Below are 14930 nucleotides of genomic sequence, written 5' to 3'. Positions count from 1 at the left end.
TGGTATCTCTCGCAAATACACAATAGGAGTAAAATTACAGCTCAGTTTTCAGTTGTAGATACCTGCTAGTAAACAGAACAAGAATGCAGGACTTGCTATTCTGAATCAGACTAGAAGTCCACCTGATCCTGTACCATTTCCAAGATGAATTGTTTCCTGGATAGAAAGGTATTTGCTATGTTTAAACCCACCAACGATACAGATAAAACATACCTGTATCATCATAAACAAAATTACAAGCATTATCAGAGGTGACAACATACTCTATCACTAGATTGAACAGCTTTGTTCGATTGCCCAAGCACAGTATTGCGAGTCTAGCTTTATACATAAAGTTTGAAAGTTCGAGCCTTAATGCTTTGTATTAGATCTTGAAACATAGAAATGAATCTACATTCTGCTCTGCATGAAGTCTGACACAACTCCTAATCTTCGTATTTTTCATGAGACCCTAACAGGACTCACTACATTCTGTAAGGCACTGTATTGTGCCTTCTTGACAGCTACCCTGTGCCAGGGTAAATCTCCCACAATGCAAAGTTTTCAATCAACAACTCCTACTGAATACTTGTACATACAGAAAAACTGGTTTGAGCTGAAATTTAGTTGGAAACGGGCATACACAGAACAGAGATACTTCACATAAGATAGAACTTGTGATGTCCAAAACCAACAAGAAAAGCACTTGTTTTATGAGAACATGTGTTAAAATACAAATCAGAAAACCAGGAAGTGTATGTGGTTAACTATTTTTCCTAGTCTCCAGCTCTCAAAAAACAACAAAGAAAAAAAACCCCCAAAAAAACCCAAAACCAAACCCAACCAAGTGAATACAAAAACAGTGATGAAGACCATACCATCCTGAAGTACTGAGTTAGTCCCAGCCATCACTTCTTTACTACCACTGTGCTGCTGAGATCAATGCTCTTTATTCTCAGAAACCTGCTCCTGCAGGATGATCCTCAAAATGATAAGTCACTGATGCATTTTATTCTATTCTATTTTCCTCAACTCTTTTTTTTTACTTACTTATAGTATGATACACTCTTCAGTGTTAAGTAAATTAAGACTCTGGACATTGTAGTTATTGTATTAGAAATGCAAGATTTTTCCAGTCTAAATTTTTATGTTCGGTTTTCTGAAAAGGGACCAAAACCTGCATCTATCTAGAAAGACTGACCTATTAGTACATGACATGTTTGCTTATCATAACTAACAGGCCATTAATCACAGCACAATGCTCTATTCCACCTGTGTGCTTTAAATGCAGAACTTAAAGCAGTCTAACAGGAGGTATAAAACATTAATGGTCACCTTTATTAGGTGTGATGCCTGTAGGATTTAAATTCAACAGGTTGGCTAAGAAAAGATAGATAAAACCAGAACAACATTGACTAAAATTAATTTTTTGGAAGGGGTGCACTGTTTAACAGAAGAAGTTGCAATACAAATTCAGATGTTTCAACTAACTCATGCACACTGATATTAAAGTAAGAATTCCACATCTCTTCCCCATCATACATTCTGTGTACAAATGAATATTTAAGTCCATTATACTGGCTGCTATCTTCTTCTGCTGACACTCATTACCTAATGCAGCTTTTGGTGATGTACTAAGGCAATCAACACTTGGTCCATGGTCTGGTCCTAAAACATAATGAATAACAAGGGTAAGAATATGAGAAGGCTCTTTAGAACGTTTAAAATACCAAAACACGACTCACTGTACACAGGGTACTGTTTGATACATATAGCGTAATGGGTTATTTCTATCACAGCCTTACCAGTTACTAAAAGAGCAGCAGGCACCCAAAGATTCATCTGAAGTCTTTTGAATCAAATTTTAATTTGGATTTCTATTAAACATTATTAAAGGAACAAGCAGTCCCACACATTCTAGCATAACCCTTCTAAAAAGTCCTTCCTCTCCAAAATTCTTGCGTTATTAGCACGGTTAGGTTATTTAACTATTAAAGTAGGGTAAAAAGAGCCTAAACAAAGAGACTAACACAAAAATGCAGCTTACTGTTAACAAAGAATCAGTTATACCTTCATAGCATTCTGGAATATTTTCTGAAGTTTTCTGCTGTAGAAAACCTGGCTCTGGCTCTGATGACACCCACTCTGTATTCTTTGCCTTGAAAAAAATTACAAAATCAAAAGTGCACACAAAATAGAATACAGCAAATAAATATGAGCACTGAGCTCAAAGACTGCCTAAGCATCACTGATTAGTTCACACAGAATCACAGAATGTTAGGGATTGGAAGGGACCTCGAAAGATCATCTAGTCCAATCCCCCTGCTGGAGCAGGATTACCTAGATCATATCACACAGGAACGCATCCAGGCGGGTTTGAATGTCTCCAGAGAAGGAGACTCCACAACCTCTCTGGGCAGCCTGTTCCAGTGTTCGGTCACCCTCACCGTAAAGAAGTTTTTTCTCATATTTATGTGGAACCTCCTGTGTTCCAGCTTGCACCCATTGCCCCTTGTCCTGTCAATGGATGTCACTGAGAAGAGCCTGGCTCCATCCTCATGACACTTGCCCTTTACATATTTATAAACATTAATGAGGTCACCCCTCAGTCTCCTCTTCTCCAAGCTAAAGAGACCCAGCTCCCTCAGCCTCTCCTCATAAGGGAGATGTTCCACCCCCTTAATCATCTTCGTGGCTCTGCGCTGGACTCTCTCTAGCAGTTCCCTGTCCTTCTTGAACTGAGGGGCCCAGAACTGGACACAATATTCCAGATGCGGCCTCACCAGGGCAGAGTAGAGGGGGAGGAGAACCTCTCTTGACCTGCTGACCACACCCCTTCTAATACAGCCCAGGATGCCATTGGCCTTCTTGGCCACAAGGGCACACTGCTGGCTCATGGTCATCCTGCTGTCCCCTAGGACCCCCAGGTCCCTTTCCCCTACGCTGCTCTCCAACAGGTCTGTCCCCAACTTGTACTCATACATGGGGTTGTTCTTGCCCAGATGCAGGACTCTACACTTGCCCTTGTTATATTTCATTAAATTTCTCCCCGCCCAACTCTCCAGCCTGTCTAGGTCTCTCTTGAATGGCTGCGCAGCCTTCTGCTGTGTCAGCCACTACTCCCAGTTTTGTGTCATCAGCGAACTTGCTGACAGTGCACTCTATTCCCTCATCCAAGTCATTCATGAATATATTAATATAATAGTTAATATTGGATTCTTATGATTACAGCTTCTAGGTTTAAAACCTGTTCTCAGAAGGGCAGTTATTAAAGATACAAGAAATGTCTACCTTTATTAAAAGTGAGCTGGTTTCAAACCACTCCTGAGCACCTGTATTTCCCCCTCAGGAATTTCAATATGTTTACCATCCAAAAAAATAATATGCATTTTAACTGTGCTTTAGATTTATTTATTGTATGCTGGCTATTAATTGTCTTTACTCATAATGGTAATATGGTACAGGAAATTTGGATCATTTATTTACATATAATCACCAAGCCTTCTCCCCACACTAAGCTCTTGCACTTCCAATTTTCTAACAATTTTTGATTGTGAGCAGTCCACCCAGGTCTTCCTGATGAGTCCTCCCACTTCCCTCAGACACATCCTCCTCAACAGGCAGGTTTGTGACCTGGTCACAACAACATTAGCTTACTATTATCTTTTCCACCAGTGCCGTGCCCTGCCAGTTCATGCTTATTCTTCCCTAAAACCTCAATCTCAAAACTTCCTGACATCTCTCAAAACATCCATACCCAAATAATCTCTTGCCCTGAGGTACACAGACTGCTTGTCTCTAACCTCCTGCCTTTGCAGCTACCCAAAAAGTTTGCTGTGAAAATTTACTTTATCCTACCCACACATTCTCAAGAGGGTTTGCATCAAGTTCCTACTTCTTGTCCTCAACCATAAAAATATTTACAACACTTCTCTGCTTAAACTTCTTTCTCTTTAGCTTGCCTCCATTTATGCTTTTCCCACTCAACTGCAAGCATTCTTCCAAGTTGCCTTTTGCAAAGAGAAAAACTCCATTTATTTTTCTGCTGACGGGACAGATGATTTTTCTGGTGAAGACACTAGACTAGAATTCACAACAACTGATATTTTTGGTCTTTGCAATAAGCATTTCTAAATAATACAGCGATCTTCCCAGTCTGCAAAATGTAAATACTCTTTCACTGTTTCAAAGATGCTGAAATGTATTTTTATAAGACATTCAAATATTGGCTGCAGTACAAGTTCCTAAAATAAAACAAATAAATAGCAAAAAGGCTGAATTTCCCTTTAAAATGCATCATTTTTGAAACCTCATAAATACCATTTGAAATGTCACAACTGAATAACCAAAATGAAAAAAAAAAAAAATTTCATTTATATTACAGCTTTTTTTGTCCTTAAGCATCCCATATACACTAGAAAGTCACTAAAAAGTCATGTCATTTTTACTGTGTTCTGTACCCAGGTGCAGATATGAGCAACCTGCATAGGTTTTTTTACTTGCTGCACAACCACAACGTCATGACAGGGGAATTAACATGCATATGAACTGGTGAAGAGTTTTCTCAACAAGGGCTAATTTGATATACCCAAACTCTTTGAATTCTTCTCTATCCCAAAATATGCCTCATGAACATACTTGTGTTTTAGGGGTTCACAGACTGCAACTGTACTAGAAAGCAATTATACTGGCACACAACAACATTTAATATTGTTGTCATATTTAGGAATACCAGGTGTGGTAATAACTTAATTGCTCTAAGTTGAAGATCACAATTGCTGAAGTTGTTTTCTCTGATATTTTTCAAATCTTTACTGATTAAAACTTTACTGATTAAAAAAATATATTTATCACATACATAGTATACTTAAATCAGAGCACTCCCAAGCAAGGAACCATGAGTCCAAGTGGAACTGTATGCCTACAAAAGATACAGTTTCAGTTCACATTTATCTACCATTTGGGTCATTATAAATTATTACCTCAGAAAGTGGTTCACATTCAGGAAGAATTTTGAGACCCAGAGAAGGGAAAGCAAATAAATGTTAACTTACTGACCTACCCTTTCTCTATAAGGTTTTCTTTCAGGGTTTAATCTTCATCATAGAGCACACAGGTAACCTAAGTGTTTAGAAAGCTAACAAGAATTAAATATGGGTAATCTATACCTTGGGAGAAACATGGGATGCAAAAAAGTCTTCCTCTTTGTTTTGAGGTGATACAGGTGGCATTCCACATCCATCTGTCCACAGCTAGAATTAAAAGAGAGAGAGAGAGAATTTTACAGGACAATTGCATTAACATATTTTTTTCAAATGCACTAATCTTAAAACTACTGGGGTTTTTTTTCAGGTTAAAAATGTATTGCTTTTTTTTCCTGGTACATAATTTTTCCTTACAAATTTATTCAAGCTTCCATATATGACATTCCTTTTTTTGTTATTTCATACATCTTTTGATGTGTTCCTTCACATTACCCATTTCCTTCCTAACAAAATGCTCAGTATAATTTCTGCTGCAGTAATACTGTCAATAATTAGTGTCACTAGAGCTTTATATAAGTGCTTTTTCATATTATCATACAAGGTAGTTTCTCTCTAATATTCTTATTTTGCCCAAAGCAAAAAAAACCTGAAAACATAGCACTAGCAGTCATTGGAAACAGTTTTCAGAATTATATCAGTGTGGTCTGGTATTCTGACAAATTTTCCCACCTAGTCTCAGAGTCCCAAAACCTCAGCTACAGTTAAAGCAGAGTTTTGCAAGATGCTAACAGCTCTGAGCAACGTCTGATCTCAGAGTGGGCTGAAGGGCCCACAGTGCCACACGTAATTCCTAGCATCGTGCAGGACAGGACTATAGCCCGTGATCTGCACTCCAAGGTTACTCATAGGCAAATCATTTCTCATGGTTCTTTCTACTATGTGCAAAAGACATAACAAAAAATAACAACCTCTGTCAAAAAGGTTACTCAATGTGCAACAAGCTTACCTCATCATTCACCAATTGACTCCATCAGTAAGTTAGAGAAGAAATTTTTTAAAATGCCACAGGGGAGGGGATGGTTGGTACTAAATCTAATTAACTGAATAATTTAATTCAGGAATTTAGATAGTACATAATCACTTAAGCTTGCAGTACATTATTTAAAAATATATTTACTAATTTTTTTAGATAAGAAATACATATTTAATATCAAACAATTGGATGGAATCTGTAATAGAAGCAAGATAATCACAGCTCTTCGAAGTGACATTTGGGGAACTTACTGTCAAATGCACATGGTATATTATATTTACTTGGACATATTTTACATCTAAAGTTGTTTAGTAAGTCAAAAGAAATATTCTCTGCAGTTAGTGATGTGAACTATATTGTCTATAACATTTATAACACAGATTTATTATAATGCATTAAATTTCATGCTATTTGATGCATAGAATGGAAAAAAACCCAAACTTTCTTGCTTTTAATTCCCATTCATCTGATCAAATTCATATGAATCGGTCATGGACTTTAAAAAGCTGAATTAAACTATCAAAACATGCTTTCTGTGTATGCAGAAGAGAACTGTTGTCAAACTTATTTAACACTTCAGCAAACTAATTCTTCTTCCTGTTAGCAACCTAACAATGTTTTGACAGCATGCATGAACTGTTTCAGCATTTTTGATGGAGAACAGCAAGTTCAGGACATATATAACTTGCTAATTTTTCACATACTATTTTCATAGGGAAAAAAGCAAAACTACACATTTACCTGTTCAAATCAAATCCCACTTCAATGACAAATATTTTGTAGTTAATTCTATTAGCACTTTTACATTTTTACGTGCTGTACTTCTCGATAATAATTCAGTTCCAGATAAGCAAAAATAAAAACACTATGTAGTTCATGGAGAAGTGCTGACATTTTTATTATGCAACACCACTAATATAATTTTGGAGCACACTTGCAAACAAAGAAGTTTCCATTTTGAAGAATACCTGAAGTTTCTGCCTAGAACTTCTGTAAGTTACTGCAAATGTTAAAATTAATGTTTTGAATAACTCAGAAATGATCCTGAAATACCCAGCTGAGCTCTGTCTCAATATTCTTTTTCCAAACAAAAAATGTAAGCTACAAATAGTGTACTCCCCAGCTTGCCTATTCACTGCAATGTGTATTAGCACCTCCCAAAGACAGATAATCTTTGCATTACTAATTAGAAACTTAAAATGACTCTAGGGGGAAAGAAGAGAAAGTTTTTCAGAAATCTTAATGACACAGGACACACTACTCACATCAGTACCATGCTTTCTTGTTGCCTGTGCTGCAAGAGATTTAATCTTCTCCTTGTACAGCTGAGCACTACGGCTGTTATATTTTGCATTGGTATCATTTGTTGTGCATCCATGTTGATGGAAAAAAGCAGACTGTGAAGCAGAACATGGAAAATGCTATGAGAAACAGGTTTAAAAACTAATGCCATTTAACATAAAAAAAATCACAATGCAGCAAAATGCTCTGCTCCTCTACCTAAATCTAATCTTTTAAATTATGAAGTCTATGTAGATCTCCAAAATGAAAAGAAAATTCTATTCTGGCAACCTCTTTATGTATAAATAAAACAACAGAAAAAACAAGTACACAGTGGGATGTTTTAAAAGCATATACAAATGCAAGCTTGCCATCATATACAAAGAATCCTAGTTCTGAAATTGAGTGTACAAAGGAAAAGGTAAAATTGATTGCCAATACCTGTACTTCAAAGGACATTCACGATATTCTAAAAGGCATTGCTTGGCTTCATCTCTAGCTCTAGCATGCTAGAGAGAACAATGTGTGTTCAGTAGCATCAAAATGACTGTATAAAAATGGTCTTCCTTCAAAAGAAAAGCGTGTGTATGACCATATATATGTACCCCTATATATTTATATGCTTGTGTATTTATATAAAAATATAAATATAGAAATGAAAAATTTTATTCTGATTTAGGATCTTAAAACAAAAGCAAATCAATACATTTACATCAGAGTTCCACAAGTTGTTTGAAAGATCAAAAAAAAAAATTTTCTCAGTACCTAGTGAATCATATCATACATTCTTGCACAAAGAACACATCAGACTATTACAGTAAAAAATAAACGAGTTTCTGATAGGATCAGCAAGTCTAGATAACCTACGGTTATGACCCCATATGCTGCAATTGCAAAGCATAGATCTAGTATACAAGTACCAGACTTCATATAAAAATTAAGCAACAACCATGCAGGAGAGAGATAATGCCAGTCAACTCCTATTACAACAAAAACAGTTGTAAACATCACAGATGCCAAAAGATTGTGCATTTTTTCATTTAAATATATACACCTATGAACTTGATATTAAGAGCTTTTTTTGGTAAATCCTAATTCCAATCATTGTAGAGATTTACTCTGAAAACAAAAGGAAGTAAGAACACTTCTGATCTTCTACCAAGCTGACACATAGCTACGAAGCTCAGGACTGCTGTTATCCAAGATTCAGCATCATCAGGCAATTACAGAATACAAATGATTAATGTTAATCTGATAGTGCTTCTAAACAGCAGTTAGTAAAACAGAATTTGGCATTTAATTGGAACAAAAAGAGAATTTTTTTTAATGCAATTAGAAGAAAAATGTTAATTTTGTTTTTTAAAATGTCCAGTTTACTAAAAAGGTCTTTAAAGTTTCATGTATTAATCTTCCTAGGTAATCTAAAACAGGCCATTGTGAATTTGAGGTATTTGAGGGGTGGCTGTGGGTATGTTACACCTCTTGGTACAATGTATGATAGGAAACAGTGACATCCAAGCAGAAAGACAAAAATGCATAAAATTAAATAATAAAGGTTTACTGTTATTCTTCTGGTAATATGCTTTCTAAAATTAACTGAAGCATTTTTTCAAACTTTGCCACTTCTTCTTTCCAACTGCCTTAAACCCTTTGTATAGCAAAGTTTATATAGTTTAACCAAAGCTTTTAAGATTTTGGTTAAAAAAGAAACCATTTTTCATGGAAAATCTCCCTCTTCTGATTAGCCAAAACTGTGATTTTTATGTACTAAGTGGCATGACAGAAACTCGATGAGTAAATTCATACAACAGCAGTATTAATATAGAAAAGTGTAACTTAGAATGGATAGGCAGAAGAGAGGGAGAAGACACCATGCAACTGCTCAGATCTGTAAGCCAGAAAATGACCTGCTGAATGCCTAATTCAAAAAAAAAGGTTTGATTGGCAAATGCAGAAGTGAAAGATAAATAATTACGATCTGGAATTAATCATTTTTTGTATAGAAATAGGAAAAAAAAAAAGAAAAACCAGCAGAATATTAAAGTGTTACACTTAAGGAAAGCAGGTAGTTAAGAAAATTGTTAAGAAAAAGCCTAGGGAAAGCAAGTTTGGGTGAAGTTTCTTAAAGAAACAACATTAAGGACAAAGCAGAAATGAAGAAAGATAAGAGGTAAGCATTCAGGGAATTAGAAGAAAAGTAGAAATTGCTTAGGGAACTTGCATGTTTCCACACTGGGTGGGTCAACTTAGGGAAGCAATCTCAGTTATTGGTGGGCAATCTTTAGAAAAACATGGGAAAACAGGTAAGATTCCGAAAGAGTTGACAAAGGAAAACATCCCCTTTTAAAAAAGGAGACTTGAGAACAATATAGCAGTCAACATAACTTCAATTTACAAAAATATTGTGTAACAAACTTATTTGTAACTACATAAAAAAATCAAGTTAAAGCAATAGTCCATATGAATTGGCCCAAACTAAACCACTGCTGTTTCTTCTCTGACAGTGTAGCATGTCTTATCTTGACCTCAGTTGTACCTCAGGTATAAGTCAGATCTTGATTTCAGTGCGAATTTTGACAGTGACATGATTTTTGGCATGATATTTTCCTAAACCATGTAAGGAAACACGGTCACAGGAAGATGCCCATAAGCTAGGTTTACAAGCTGTTGAAAAGCCATCTTTCAGCAGCTGTCAATGTATCGCTATCAAATTAGACACATACTGACAAAGAATCTGATCTAGCCTTTTCAGTGATATTTATTAATTATTTGTAAGATAAAACAAAACATTTGCAGACTATACCAAGATGGAAAACTTGCAAGAAGTATGGAGGATGAAATCAGCATTCAAAGGAATTCTTAAAAACAAGAGAAAAAAAAAAAAAAAAGATAAATGGATTGGAAAAATAAAAATATCCCCAAGATGTGAGCCAATAAGGACAGACAACAGCTTCCAAGCCTAACAAGCTTCAATGTGCAAAGCAAATACTTAGGAGTACATACAGCATTTGCATTTCCTCCAACTTGCATGCATCTCAGCTGAAACCAAGACCAATTGGAATCCAGTTCCGTAGATCTAAACAGAAGGAAACGTTTTTAATGTTATCTCCAAAGCCATTTAAAATCTCTCTACCTTTTTTTCCTGTACAGTGTTTTTCTCCCCCTTTTTTTCATAAAGCAAAAAACATGTATCTATGCATGTTTTTTTAAGTGCAAAACAAATTAATAATGCCACATAGAACTGACGAAGTTTTTCAAAACACAAAAGCTTGAAAAAAAATGCACCCTCTGGCTGACAGGTTTTCCCTTTTGAAAATGTATCTTACTGGTCCTTTTTAAGAATCACATTTGAACTCTGTCAACAGCAGTTGACAATCACATGTAATGGATAAAGTCGACAAATTCGACAAATTTGAATGTCATATCACAACAAAAATTTGGGGCTCAATGTGTATGAGGAGAATTAATACTGTGATCATTAGGAGTGGACTAGGGCCTCTTGTCACGCTCTTGTATACAGTAAAATGGCAGCAGAGGAAGAATTTCAGTTGATGGAAAACGGTTGTGTTTACCTGCAATCCATTCTTGAATGCTTTCTCAACTCACTTCAAGCAGAACATTACATTTCAAATACGTAATTATTTATTAGGCCAAAAAGGCCCACAGGCCATTAGTTAGGATACTCACCTGAAATGTGACATGTTCAGGCTGCAGATTTACTGCACCAACTGATTGACTGAGCTAAAGAGCTGGCAAAAGGGGCAGCCCTTTACACTACCCCAGTACTAGCACTCGGGTGACACGATAACAAACTACATCAGGAAGCAAAGCTGGCAAAATGCTATTCAGCTCTCTGAACTGGCTTGCTGGGGGTCAGATTATCTTTATGATCAACACACTGCAACACTGTTGAAGATAATAAACTAATATTTGCCTCAGTCTTGATTTGGAGGAATGATAAAACATTTCAACATGCTTGGTCCGTTCTGCATTTTCATCATCTTCAATGTAGAAACAGAACTGCCAACAAATGCACCCTGCTAAAACAACACGCAGGTAATGGGACTGGGTGCATAGTACAAACTCTGCTGAACCCTACCTTTTACCTAATTCCCAAGCAGCTATGGATACAGCAAAGCCAATACAAACATTAAAAAGGTCTGAATCAGTAGTTGAGAGAAGAATGGGTTTTCCTCTCTAAGCAGGTATCTGAACAAACAAACAAAAACATTAAAAGATGCAATTTTTACTATAAAAATATACAAACTACTTACCGAATGAAACTCATATGAACACCAAGTGATCGATGGGTCCCTGAACAATCAATACAGAGAAAAACTCCATATGTTATGCTTGCCCAGCTAGGGTTCTTCGCTCCGCAGTCAAAACATACCTTAAAGAAAAAGATCAGTAACAGGACTTGAGCATAACCAGGTCTTACAGTTGTGTTATAGGTCATGCTAACACCCTTGCAGTGTTCAAACTTAATTAACTCATCCTTATGGCACCTGTTGACATGACAACTTCATATTATCCTGATTTTATAAATATAAAGAGGAGTTACACAATGTGCCCACACTTGTGTCTCTTGGCCCTAACTAGACAGGACTACATGCCGTCCCAGTTTCCGACTATAACCAGCGTACACAGGGACCACAGGCTGAGAAACCGTGGGTCAGAGAAACTGCATCAGTCTCGTTCAAACACACATTTAATGCAGTGCTTGCAGCACTACTGAAATGCGAAAGCACTTAAATATTTTCCTAACAGCAGGCTCTCCTCATGACGTACCACTGAGTATACCCTTTCCTCAGAACGTACATGCGACTGCAGTTATCAGCACCACTAATAACATCATTATCTACTTGCCTATATAGAATCCTTGGCCCTTAGAGCAAGCCACTGAAATCCATCTGTGTGAAGAAAGTGTCCACGCTGTGTACTGCCTAGCCAAGCACTCTCTGCCAGATGTGACTATTTGTATGATGTATCACACATATATTGCTGTATCAACCTTTTAAATGTCCGCAACATAGAATGGTTAAAAAAGAAATATACCCACAATTACTGCATAGACAAAACCAAGAATTTCTTATCCTCTGCCACCTCAATGGACTCCTAACATTCAGCCAAAACTACAATACAAATCTGTGTCTACATCTCATATACTTTGCAGGTATGCAGACCACAACTTTCAGGTCCTGTTTCAGTTATTCTGAATTTTGTACTTCTTTGGCCAAGGAAAGCAAGAACAAAAAGTTTACCTGATACGAATCAATTTTCAAACGCAAGGAAGAACACAAATTTAAACAGAAACAGCTATTCCTAGTTAATGCCACATGTACACCTCTATTCCTGTATGAAAGCACTTCATTATCTGATCAATGGTTTTTCAGTGGTATTTAAAAAGGCTACAAATAAGTACTTCTACAGTAAAAGCATCCATCTATAGGTACAGTCAGTGGCATCTACTAAGAAATAACTCCACAGAGAGACAAGCCTTTACACACAAATCGATTGAGTTCCAGTCTGCAACTTTATCCTTTAATATGCTCCTATAAATCTAATGCATTCTTAGATGGCAAGGGAAGTTCTAGGTATATACAGAAAGAAAAAAAAAAAGATTTCTTCCAAGTCAGCTGGGGACGTCACGGTACACCCTACACGCAGGCCACTGCTTCCAGCACCTCCTCGTCAGGCTGGAAAAAACAAAAAGTTAAGAAGTCTCCCTGCTAGAAACTCCATTCATACAACTAAATAGAGATTTTTGTCTCTGTTTTTTTGTACACACTCAGTCACACAAGACTTGAGTTTGCACTCAAGTCAGTTCACCTATCATTCACCCAAATTAATTTCAAGTACACGCCCAGGAGCAGTTTGAGGCTAAACTCCTTGTTTTAGCGAGGGTCTATTTAAGCTTGCACAGTGCAAATTTATCAAGCACAAGCGAAGTTCACCAGCAGATCCAGCATTAGCTCTTCCGACTTAACATTAATAAATGTTAAGTCATTTATGTATCCCATATCATCTGTGGGAATGGGGTCATTCACTGACATTCAGCAGAAAGAAGAAATAAGATAAAAGCTACACAGAGTGAGTGACAAAACGGGGGGTCAGAGGGAGTCCCTGAAACAAGCTCAGGTGGAAGAACGAAATACAGGGAGTTAGGGAAAAAGAAGGAGTAACACTTCATGTATGCCATAAGAAAACACACAGCCTTAGTAGTCAGAACTCATTATCTTTTTCCCAATTCTCTTCATTCTTTGAAGTAGTTCCTTAAAAAAACCCACAAGCCTCATCTTCATTTTAAATTGGCTATTTTCAGGCTTTTTCTTACAAGGCCAAAAGTAGGACAACAATACAGGAGAAGATTCTGCTTGAAACCAAAGCTAACAGAACAGCCCTGGTCTCACTTGTAATACAGGAGAGCAAAGCAGACTTATAGTCCTAAGTCCTGTGGAAATTCCCTGGAGCACAAATGGGAAACGAGGATCTCAAGTATCAGCGGGTGGTTAAAAAAAAAAATCCCATGTTTAAAAAAGTTCAGTTATAAACATCCCTAAAGATCCTCCTCCCCAGTACAATTCTCAACACTTCTTAATTTCAACATCTTAAAAGTCACCTGCATCACCTTGGAAGCTAGCTGCCACACAGCAGTGTAGCTCAGTATCTTCACTCATGGAGGACTCTCTACCAACTATTTACCAGACACCTGTGAAAATTATTCATATGCATAAAAACTGTAGCTTTTAGGATTGTGATGCAAGTAGGAACATCTAATTTTCTTGTGCAAGTAATGTAAGAACTGCCATTTCCATCATGTTATGCAACAGAAACAGAAGCATGTTTCATTAACATTTAGACTCATTTTGCTTAGTTTTCTCAATTTTTAAAGTGCTTCCCACCACACAAACTTTAACAAGAATTGGGAAAAAAAAATTAAAACCAATTTCAGAGCTACCCTATGAAATTGTTTCCATCTTAAAAACAGATAAAGTGTATTTTCTGTACTTATATAACTAAAATATCAAAATAATTACCAAAAATCAATTTGAAGGATATGCTTAAATAATATATTGCTTTTAAAATACACTGGCACTCTTTTTGCTTATTTTGTATTAAAGCATTTCAGGACAGAGTAGATTCGGTAAGAGTCACTTTGAAAAAAAAAAAGAGCAAAAGCCCTAATTGAGATGTTTGTACCTGAGCAAACACAAAGACTCGGGCACAATCCACAGCAAGCAGTCATTAAATCATACAAAATCCACCTTGCACAAGATAGCTATGTTAATAAATAAATACATAATATACATTGTTATCGGATATGGAAATGTAATAATAGATAGCCTATAGAAATGTTAGTTTCGGCACATCAGAAGAGGCGAGCAGGTTCAGCAAGCTTATCCCTGAGGTCACGGTTACAAAGACACTTTCAACCTCCCATGTAGCGGGGCTACTGCCACAGTGTAGCTCCACATCTTCTGGCGCGTGCCATTGCTAGCGTGCAAGGCTACCATACAGCTGCATCGACACTAAACCAGCTACAAGTCAGGAGGCAGTTTCACACTCGGTCAAAGGTGATCCGAATCCAAGCTGCTACTCTCTTAGTTACCAGCCACCATATCCAGATACGCTTTCCTTCTTCTCTTGCA

At 36.8% G+C, this 14930-nt stretch overlaps 1 protein-coding gene across 1 annotated transcript in view; it reads right to left on the bottom strand.

Annotated features, from left to right (window-relative positions):
- The window catches only part of ARFGAP3 (ADP ribosylation factor GTPase activating protein 3), a 38023-nt gene that overhangs the window by 20244 nt on the left and 2849 nt on the right, over nt 1-14930 (bottom strand). The window contains exons 2-7 of the mRNA XM_068400588.1: nt 11553-11671; nt 10282-10354; nt 7263-7394; nt 5148-5231; nt 2050-2137; nt 1591-1647 (exon numbers count right to left, since the gene is read on the bottom strand). Of these exons, the coding sequence (XP_068256689.1) occupies nt 1591-1647; nt 2050-2137; nt 5148-5231; nt 7263-7394; nt 10282-10354; nt 11553-11671 (553 nt within the window). The remainder of the gene's footprint in view (nt 1-1590; nt 1648-2049; nt 2138-5147; nt 5232-7262; nt 7395-10281; nt 10355-11552; nt 11672-14930) is intronic.

Source organism: Nyctibius grandis, chromosome 5 (assembly GCF_013368605.1).
Source record: "Nyctibius grandis isolate bNycGra1 chromosome 5, bNycGra1.pri, whole genome shotgun sequence".
Classification (NCBI taxonomy): Eukaryota; Metazoa; Chordata; class Aves; order Nyctibiiformes; family Nyctibiidae; genus Nyctibius; species Nyctibius grandis.
This window is presented reverse-complemented; position numbering and strand designations above follow the sequence as displayed.